General features: G+C 42.2%; 1 protein-coding gene and 1 long non-coding RNA gene across 4 annotated transcripts in view; one reads left to right on the top strand and one right to left on the bottom strand.

Annotated features, from left to right (window-relative positions):
* Positions 1-9,194, top strand: part of LOC147009766 (UDP-glycosyltransferase 3A2-like) — a 23,540-nt gene extending 14,346 nt beyond the window's left edge. The window contains exons 5-10 of one of the 3 annotated variants that reach the window (XM_085860786.1): positions 1-403; positions 1,661-1,892; positions 3,100-3,319; positions 4,377-4,482; positions 6,323-6,388; positions 8,332-9,194. The exon at positions 1-403 is cut by the window's left edge and continues 525 nt beyond it. In XM_085860786.1, the coding sequence (XP_085716912.1) occupies positions 1-403; positions 1,661-1,892; positions 3,100-3,319; positions 4,377-4,482; positions 6,323-6,355 (994 nt within the window). In that variant the 3' untranslated portion in view covers positions 6,356-6,388; positions 8,332-9,194. Of the gene's footprint in view, positions 404-1,660; positions 1,893-3,099; positions 3,320-4,376; positions 4,483-6,322 lie in introns of all 3 variants that reach the window. The other 2 variants (XM_085860785.1, XM_085860787.1) reach the window with 2 other exon arrangements.
* LOC147009767 (uncharacterized) overlaps positions 5,461-10,000 on the bottom strand; it is a 16,307-nt gene continuing 11,767 nt past the window's right edge. Inside the window, exons 13-16 of the long non-coding RNA XR_015052633.1 lie at positions 8,964-8,981; positions 7,338-7,370; positions 6,980-7,032; positions 5,461-5,917 (exon numbers count right to left, since the gene is read on the bottom strand). This is a non-coding gene — a long non-coding RNA (uncharacterized LOC147009767). The remainder of the gene's footprint in view (positions 5,918-6,979; positions 7,033-7,337; positions 7,371-8,963; positions 8,982-10,000) is intronic.

Genomic DNA, 10,000 nt, shown 5'->3' on the forward strand with positions numbered 1-10,000 from the left:
CTGTCCCATCTTTCCACCGTTTCGAAACGACAAGATGGGACAATCGAGCAGAAGAACGTGTTGCGAGGATAATCGTGGAAGTGGAAAGCGAGCGAAGGAGGCCGATGTCAGGGAGAAATTGATGTCAGGGAGAAAGATGCAGTGCGACGAAATGGTGGAGAGAGGACAGTGTGAAAGTTTGTCCGCTGGACTGAGTCTTCCACATGAATGGGTGGCAGAAGGGAGAAGGTCAAGAACCCTCCCAAGACCATTCACCCGGCCAAGAACACTAGCTCAGCTCGAGGAGAGAGCTCTTGTGTGGCTCTACAATGCCTCTCCGGTACTTGAGGGGGACAGTCTTCTTCTGTTCAATGAGGTGCTACTGGGAGCTATGTTGGCAAAACCTGCCAAGCCTCCACCAAAGGTCTGTGCTCCGTGCCATCTTAATATCCATGAAATTTCCTAACGCATATGCACCATCTTCCCTAATCCATGAAATTCCCGAATTCAGGCCCCATTCATTGATGACGAATTTATGGGCAATAACCAATGCTCCTGGAAATGGGACATTTGAGCGAGATGGGGGCAACGTTCCATGCACTTATATTCGATGATGCATCCGGATCCTCAATCCAGTATAGTGTTCCAATTGAAATTGCTTGCTCTATATTGTCAGCCGGAGATCCACGTCTGGTGCAGACCCCCAGCAGGTTATACGTGAGGTTCGTGTGGGACGGGGAGGTTATTCGAGCGTTAACATTCGCACTTAACCAATAAACCACCTAACAGTCACTCGTGAAGAACATGTGACAGGTTTTGGTTGTGTCGAATGGTTGGAACTGAGTGAACCTGGGTTGGCCCATTGGGTGTTCCCATCAGAACTCACATCCTCACGTGACTATGATCCCATGTTGAAATCCCAAATACATATGTACTGAAATGATTTTTCCATTGTCTACTCATGTTTTAGTTTGGTAGTTGATATCAAGATACACCGATGTCTTCGCTTCGCCCTACATGTTATTACCTCTGCCGCTGAAGGTGAAGGAGGTTATATTTTCACCCCTTTCTGTCTGTTTGTTTATTTGTGTGCAGGATATCTCAAAAAGTTGTGGACAGATTCAGACAAAACTTGGTGGACAAGTTGCGTGTGTGGCAAGGCCGAATTGTTTCGATTTTTGGTGAACATCTGAATCCGGATCTGGATACGAGAATTATTTAATTTTTAAGTGATTCTTCACCATTGAGAGATGGTACCAAAAACGATATAGTACTGTATAGAATGATATTTCAAAAATGTATTGGGCCCGATATGTTCTCGCGGATCAGATATTACGTGGCGGAGGTATGCGCTCAACCGAGTGAACTTCTACTTTATGTATAAGCTTTCAAAAAAGAAATAAATAAGAACTGAACTGCTCTGAGAAGAGTTTTCAATTTCGAAAGGCAGGTCAGCAAAAGATTGTATGAATCCAGATGATTGTGTTCATTAGTCTGATGACCCTCCTGTTGAAGCCCTGAACTGTGGTCCTTTAGCCAAGTTCCAGAGTTTATGTTTGCTGGTATACTTTACTGATATAACAAACTATTTATACACGAAGAAAATTGCCTACAAGAAAAAATAACGAAAAACTCACACTTTCATCTTGCTGCCACCCATACCCTGAAACAATAATTCCAGCCCCTTGCAAGATGGCTGGACAATGCTGGGCCAGAAGGCTGTGTGCTCGTTGCCCTGGGATCCATGCTGCCCTCAATTCCACGACCCGCTCTCACAACAGCACTGGCAAAAGCCCTCGGCCAACTGGGGCGTCCTGTCGCTTGGCGCTACTATGCCGCGGAATGGCCCACAGGACTTGCTATCCCTGACAACGTTCGCCTGATGGACTGGATCCCACTTAACGATGCTCTTGGTAAGTTGGAATTTGTGCAAGTGGTTTGGGGAACGGGGTAGGTTGAACCAGAACAAGAAATAAATATTGGAAGAAATCAATTGTTGGCAAAAAAATATGAGGATATCAAAATAGTAGAGAGACGTAGTGGAGAGGTTCATGGTGTGACACAGAGGTTCATAGTCACCATTCCAGCTGTCGGCTTCGTATGTATGCAGCACGTGGCTGTGGCTAAGCATTACTTCTTGCAATGGCTTTGGAGCACCGCTGGTGCAGTGCCCCCTGTCGGTGAGATCAAGAATTTGTAATTTGTTCTCATCTACTCTGCATGAAACTCACCAACCCGATAACCACTCAATTGTCAGTACACACACTGATGCCTTAATGCCCTGCATGCAAAACACGGGAATGGCAGTTTGTAACTGGATCGAGATTCAAACAATGGAGGAGCTTGCACATATATCACATAGTCTGACAGAGTGGTGCAAAGGTAGCGCACACAGCTTTGAGCCATCTACTCAAGGTTTTCATCAAAGCTGTCAGGCCTGAGCTGTTGTCTGGACTCCCAACCTGACAACAACTTCTCAGATTGCTGCTTCACAGACATGGAATTGTATCACGGAATGTTCTGTCCCTCGGATGGACATTAAGCTCGGTGTTCCATCCGCTAGCATTCGTTTGTGGGTGTTAAGCATGCCACCCTGTCTATCATGAAGAGTTGCTGAGTTTCCGCCGACACGCTGAACAAATTACAAATTCCTGCCCAAATCACATTCAGTCAAACGTCAGACCTGCCCAGTAACTCAGTGTTTGAACAACTCGAGCCAAAGGTGTTATTCATTATGGCCATTAAAAGATGTTGTCGTATTTGTACAGGAGAACAGTAGGAGATATCAGTTGATCTTCACATCAATCATAAGGGCATTTGTAAATAATGGACAAACCAGCTTAGTATAGAGGATTTGAACCTGGAATTCTGGCATCATGAACTCTTAAAATCCTCCCCAGAAAATCCCACATGGAGATGCCAATTATTCCCACCCGATGATTCAAGAAAATCTTTATGAAAAGTAGGTGGGTTTCAGAGGGATATAAATTTCCTGAGCGTTAAAGAAATGGCTCCCTCGGCCTAGAGTTGCATATATGGAAAGAGACACATTGGAAGCAACGTTTGCATCAGTGTGCGAAATACAAGGAACTACACTGAACTTTCATTCCCACCACACAGGACATCCAAACGTCCGCCTGCTGGTTAGCCACGGTGGAATGAACTCTCTTCTGGAGGCTTTGTATCATGGTGTCCCCGTCCTGGCCTTGCCACTTTTTGGGGACCAGCCAGAAAACATAGGTCGTGCTGAAGCTTTAGGCCTCGGCCAAAGTATCAGCCTCTCAAAGGTCATGGAAGGACGGTTGTTGGATGCAATGCTCGCAGTGTTGGAAAACCAAACGTGAGTATAATCATCACAACACCAGTGTTCCTTTCTTACACGCTAAATGCTTGATGGATGTCCGATCCGCGTCAAATACGGAATGTTTGATTTCATTTCATTTCTTTCATTCCTCTTTTTTCCCGCCTTTGGAATAAACTTCCTCACTCTATTCTTTCCCATTCTTCCCTCCAGGCTTTCAAAACAGCTGTTCACCACCACCTCTTATCTTCCCCCATCCAAATCCTCGATCTTTTCTACCCCCGATAATCCACCCAAGCCCACTTCCTTCATTTCTCCTGCTTTCCTTCCTGAAAGTCCCTGAAATGTCCATCTTCTCTTCGCCATGTTCCCCGTCCCATCCCCATCCCTCTCCCTTCCACAGTTCACCTAATGTGTCTGTTCCCCAATGTTTTGTCCCTTCCACTCCCGCCCCTCTTGTCTCATGCCTCCTTGCTGTGAGTTGTGTGTTAGCTCTCATACGAGCCTCGACCAAGGTATACAAAAAAAACAAAAAAAAACACAGCTGCTCCCAGAATTAGATGCTGACCATAAAAAATGAAATGAGTCATGATAAAGAATGTGACAATCGTTATATTTTGAAACATTTGCAGTTGTAAACGAACGGCACTCGGTAGAGCACATACACCTCCGCCAGGTTGAACAGTTTACGTCTTGTATCCAACGGATAGGTCGGATCTGGATCCGGATCGAAACCAAAATTGAACCGGCTTGTTCTCATCACCTAACCAACTCATCCATCACTTTTTGTTATAACTTATCCATCACTTTTTGAAATATCATGATATATATTGTTGAAATATTTTTGAAATTCACCGCTAAGATGTCAAGCCTGGGTTTGAATCCCGACCCAGCTCTAAACTGTCATCCTGGTGTTTCACAAAATCGGAAAGTTGAATTTTGTTGGAGAAAACTGATATTTTAGTGTATATATATATATATATATATATATATATATATATATATATATATATATATATATATATATGTTTTAGATTATAAAGATGATATATTCGAGGCATTTAAAAGAATGAACCTCCTTATTTTCGCCCACTAGTTACTACCGAGCTGCTCGATTCGCAAGCACACAGCTGCAACATCCACCGGTATCTGCGAGGCAGCTGTTGATTGGCTGGGTGGAACACGCTCTTGCATTAACGCAGGTGGGATAATGGCATTTGAAGAGGTGGTGAGGACGATGACCTGCCAAAGACACGAGTGCGCTTGCAGCACAACTTGCAGAGTACAGGGGCCTCAAGCTCATGAGCTCTCCATTTGTCTGTTTTATTTCAAATTTATTCCACTTATTCCAAACCGACCCCCACCGCCTCCCGTTTTACCTTCACAATTCGATATTTACTCTGTAATTCGTGGATAAATTTGCCTTTGAGTCATGACAACAAAATTTTATTGAATGAAAAGAATGTTGATGGAAGTTAACCACCGTGGGAAGAAAGGAGAGGGTGACGTTTCGGGTGTAAGTCTTCGCCAGAACAAGAGATGAGATTGCTCTTCTTTACGTCCCACAGTGGTTTGCATATTTTAGTCTTTTGTCAATTTGGACAACTTATGGCATCAAACAAAATGAGACATATCAATGAGAACACATGCAAGGACAGTTTCTGCAGTGTCTTCTTTCATTGGCCAGTGTGAGTTGATGCAAAAGTTATTATACACAAGAATCATGTGATCACTGGGATGGCAGGGTGGCGGAGAGGTTGGCACACTCTCTTATGAGCTGCCTCGCCTGAGTTAGAATCCCGACCCAGCTACAAGCTGCCATTCCGGTATTTCTCAGGCAGGGTGAATCATCAATGTGCGTGCCGTCCCTCGGATGTACGTTAAACTCGGCGACCAGTCTGTCGGAATTAAGTAGTGGATGTTAACGGTCCCACGGTGTCCTTCGTGAAGAGTAGGCGAGCTATCGCCAGCACCCTGAATGAATCACAAATTTCTGTCCTGACCTACTTTGGTGAACATCACCCCGGGCTAGTCACTTTGTCAAAGACGTGGGTCAAAAACTTTACCCAGTCAACCCCACGAGGTGGGAATAATTGTGGCCCTTAAAGACTCGTCAAGAATGTGATCACTGCATGCAAAACAACAACAACAACAATAACAAAAAAAACATTACACACTGCTTGGCTTTGACAGGAATTTATTACAATCATAATAATAATGATAATAATAATAATAATAATAATAATAATGTCTTTAGGGCAGACCATGAAAATTGACAAATGAGAAAGAGAACAGACCATAAACACAAGCTTTTGTAGTTCTTCCTCGATTCAATTATAATATAATGTACATTATCATCATCATAATAATAATAATAATATCATTACTATCACCATGATTGTCGGAATTATTTTCATCTTTCATGAAAACAATGCTGTCAGCATCAGGTCGATTCCCATGTTGCAGAAGTTATAACATCCTCCTGTCGTTGTAGTTTTTTGATGAACCATTTTTCATGTGTTTCACAAAGCTTCCTGTTTTTCTTTCTCTCTTTCTCTCTCTTTCTTTCTCATGTCAAGGGGAAGGAATTGGAAATTTGAGGGTAAAAGGAAATGGGAAATGAAGCATCTTCCTTATCTGGAATGAAAGGAACCATGCGGAGGGAATGATTACAGGGTTGTGTGCATTAGGATGATGGAAAAAAAAATGATGCACAGGTCTGAACGGTGATCGAATCAAATGGAGTCGTGTAAAAGTGAAATATATATATATATATATATATATATATATATATATATATGTATATATATATATATATATATATATATATATATATATATATATATATATATTATATACATATATGGATTGAAAGAGAAGGGCATGCCCAGAAGTGAGATGGTGACAAGTTTATGAAAGTAGCATCTATTCACAGGGGCAAGCATGATGGCCGAGAGGTGGGCGCACTTGCCTCTGAGCTGTCTAACCTGGGTTTGATTCCTGACACAGCTATAAACTGCCATCTTGGTGTTTCGCATGCAGGGCGAGGGATCAAAGTGTGTGCTGTCCCCCTAATGGTCATGAAACTGGGCATCCCGTCTGAGGCAGGTCAGACCACGAGTTAATGATTCGCTGACACCCTGATCATATTAGAATTAACGACCACTTGGGGGCAGACCATGAGTGCGTTAAACTTCACAGCCTTTACTCCTGTATCTCAAAGTTACTCACCTGAATACTGTTTGCTTAATCCAGTTCATTTAAGTGAAACACATTCAACGTGTATTAACAATACTGACAATGCACCGTCGAACAAAACGTTGATGAATGAGTTGTGTGCAATGACCCCAAGATTATTTTATGAATATGGAGGGCAATGGGTTATCTGTTAAGGAAATGGAAGGGACATCAAACCAATGAATTTGTGGTGTGGACAAAAGTCCAGGTCTGATGTTTCAACCCAGAGTGGTCTTCATCTGGCACTTTGATATGCCTTCCTGTGTTATTAATACAATGGGTTTGTGTGAGTGACTAAAGGTAGGAGTGAGTGAGTGAGTGAGTGAGTGAGTGAGTGAAATAAAGAATGAAAGAGAAGAGGTCATGGATGAATTACTATGCAGGAAAATGACAAAAGTTTAAGATGAAAGAATCGTGACAAGGTGACAGCAAAAACTGAGAGATTATATATGAAGACGCTACCTTTATAAGCTGCAAATTAAGTGGAGTACTCGCATCTCATTGGACAGCGATTGCTGGAGCAAAAAGATGACAAAACAAAATCACTACAACCATGAAGTGGAAACACTCTAATCAAAAATTTATGCATTTCTTCTCTCATTTAATAATTATAATTAATGTTTCCATTGATAAGGTTGAGGCTCATGGATGAGCGAGACAACAAATAGTGGGAATGTTGACCCATCGACATTGATTGTGAGGGGGAACAGGCTGCCATGCGACATACAGAGAAACAAGAAACTCTCCTCCTATTGCACCTGAACTACTGCGTCCACTTCGACCCACCGAATGCTACTCTCACCAAAGCCCCTCAACTTACCGGGAGGTAAGTTGTCCAGATCCATTTTCTGCCCTGCAATGAAAGAAAGAAGCCAATCAGATGGTGCTCGATGATTCATGGAGCCAATCACGTCACATCAAAAACTCAAGCTGGAAAGCATCTCAAAATGCAAAGCCCGCTTTACACTCTAACTAAATTTCACAATAGCTAAAGAGAACAACAACAAAAAAGCACATTTATTAATTCATATTGTCCAAATTCTCTAAATAAAGGTTTTTTGAAAATTTGATGACAAACGCTGAAATGGTAAAAAAAAAAAGAAGTTATGGCATGGACAAAGACATTGAAGCTCAATGGTAAATAAATAAGGAAACAAGGAAGTACTTTTAAAAAAATCTGGCCATCTCGCACAGCGCAGCAGCAGATGGGCTAATAAGACCTATTTCTACTCATTGAATTTGCTCTTTGACATTTTGACCAAATCATTAATTATTCTTCTCCAAGGTCTCATAATAAAGGTTTCTTGGAAAATGTGATGACAAAAGCTCAAATTGTAAAAAAAAATTATAGCCTGGACAGACAGACAAACAAACGCACACAGAGGCAATTGCACAACCCCGTCTCCTGCGTGAATTGCTCCACAAACATTTAACTGCAGTAAAAATCCCCCCCCCACCCCCACTCCCAAGAACAAAGATCAAGAGTTTAAATATTCACAATGTCAAGACTAACTCCCGGTGAATTTGTCAACGATTGTGTGCTTTTGTCATCCAAGTTTGGTGACCTTCTTTGGCAAATCTCATAGATTTCTCATAGAAGCTGACTCACCTACAATCTGACAGCTGACAACATGGGCTATGATGGTCATATTGGTTGATCATGAACAGAATGATGCACTAGTTATCCAGGAGGAAAATGTAAACGAATGGGTTCATGGTTCTACCTTTTTGGGATGCTAATATCCATAGATGTCCCCATATTTAGTGAGGTTTCCCCTCTTTCGGGCTGATTATGCCATGTTGTCTGGATGCAGAAATAGATCTCCAAGGCGATGCGGTGCAAGGGGCTTAGGACTCGTTTGTCATCCTCGTTTTCTCATTTGTCATCCTCGTTTTATGGAACAAGTGACTTCAAGGTTGGAGTATCTTCAGGGTGCTTGGTTTATGCAATATCTGGAGTACTTATCATTTCTAAACCCAATTAATACCTTTGACCTATTATGGATGTCCATACAGATATTGACATTTGTCATCCAACCTCAACTCCTTTGGCCTGGAAAAAGTGAGGTATATGAACCCAACGGACATATCTGATCTTCCGGGTATATCCCATGTGCAGGAATTCCAGAGGACTTGGATGAAACATATTCTAGGACATATCTGCCAGAAGGATATGAATTTAAGATGCAGCCATCCTGTCGAAGAACGGATACATTGGCAGACATTGTGTCTGCATCCCAAAATAATCTCAAGCAAATTCCCGAGCAAATTTACGAGACGACTGAAAAAAAATTTGCTATCTTGTTGTCAAAATGTCTTAATACCTCTAAAGGTTTACTTACAATTCTTAGAAAGTGGAATTGGATCTTAACATACCACTGGAACATGGACAAAGGTTTCCTCAAGATATCCAGGAGGCTTATATTGTATTATCATTTGTACTTACATTTCATTTTTCCCATGTCTGCAGAGAATAAAAGAGAAATGGGGATTAGTGTTAGAAACTTGCAATCATAGAGCAAAGTTGCAGTTGTGAGTTTGGGCTGAAGTTCAAAAGTACTAGCTGGTTTTCGATTGTCAAGAGAAGTACTAAGTTGTATGGAATAGGCATCATTGTTATATAGTACTATATATAAGAGTTACAGTTGAGAAGGACAAAAAAAAGACATTAAAAGTATCTTATTAATAATTTCATGCATTTGTGTGTTTTGTTGGGTGCTTGTTTTTTCATGGGTGAACCGCAGCACTGAGAGGCCCCACATTTTGGGTGGAGGTACTTCACAATCTGAGTAAGGTTTTAAGCTACCGCCTATTGGCCTTCTAGGCAGTTTTGAGGCCACCAAAGGCCGCTATGAAGTGTACATTGGGATGTAGGGTCAGGTCGTGCTGCTGCTGACTCGCAGGCAAAAGGTAACCACCATGAGGCCAATGACTCCACCGAATTTCAATGTCCAACACGTCCTGAAACCACCACCGCGACAAGCTCACCCACCCCAAGTCGTATTCTAAAATTGAAAGATGATCACCAATCATACTTCTGACATGTGCAAAAGAAAAGAAAACAGTTAATGAGGAATGGTTTATTAACATAAGAAACATATGTGGAAAAATTTCAGGCCCAGACCAGGAATTGAACACAGGTTTTCTGACAAACTGTACCAGTGCTCTACCATCTGAGCTATCTTGGTGACCCACTGGCTGAGCAGCACAATTCTTCCACACATACAAGTGCCACTCTCTTGCCCCCGCTGCTTCTGGGGCACTTGCTGCCAACCATTGGAGCAGCGAGGGCCTGCTCTCGAGAGGGTCTGCTCCGGAAGCAGCGGGAGAAAGAGAGTAGCACTTGCATAAGTAAAAGAATTGCATTACTCAGCCATTGGGTCACTCTGACAGCTCAGATGGCAGAGCTCTGGTACAGTTTGTCAGAGGGCCTGTGTTCAATTCCTGGTCTGGGCCTGAAATTTTTCCACATATATTTATGAT

The sequence above is a fragment of the Eptatretus burgeri genome, chromosome 17 (genome assembly GCF_056783735.1).
Source record: "Eptatretus burgeri isolate ZD-2024b chromosome 17, Ebu_testis_v1, whole genome shotgun sequence".
Lineage (NCBI taxonomy): Eukaryota > Metazoa > Chordata > Myxini > Myxiniformes > Myxinidae > Eptatretus > Eptatretus burgeri.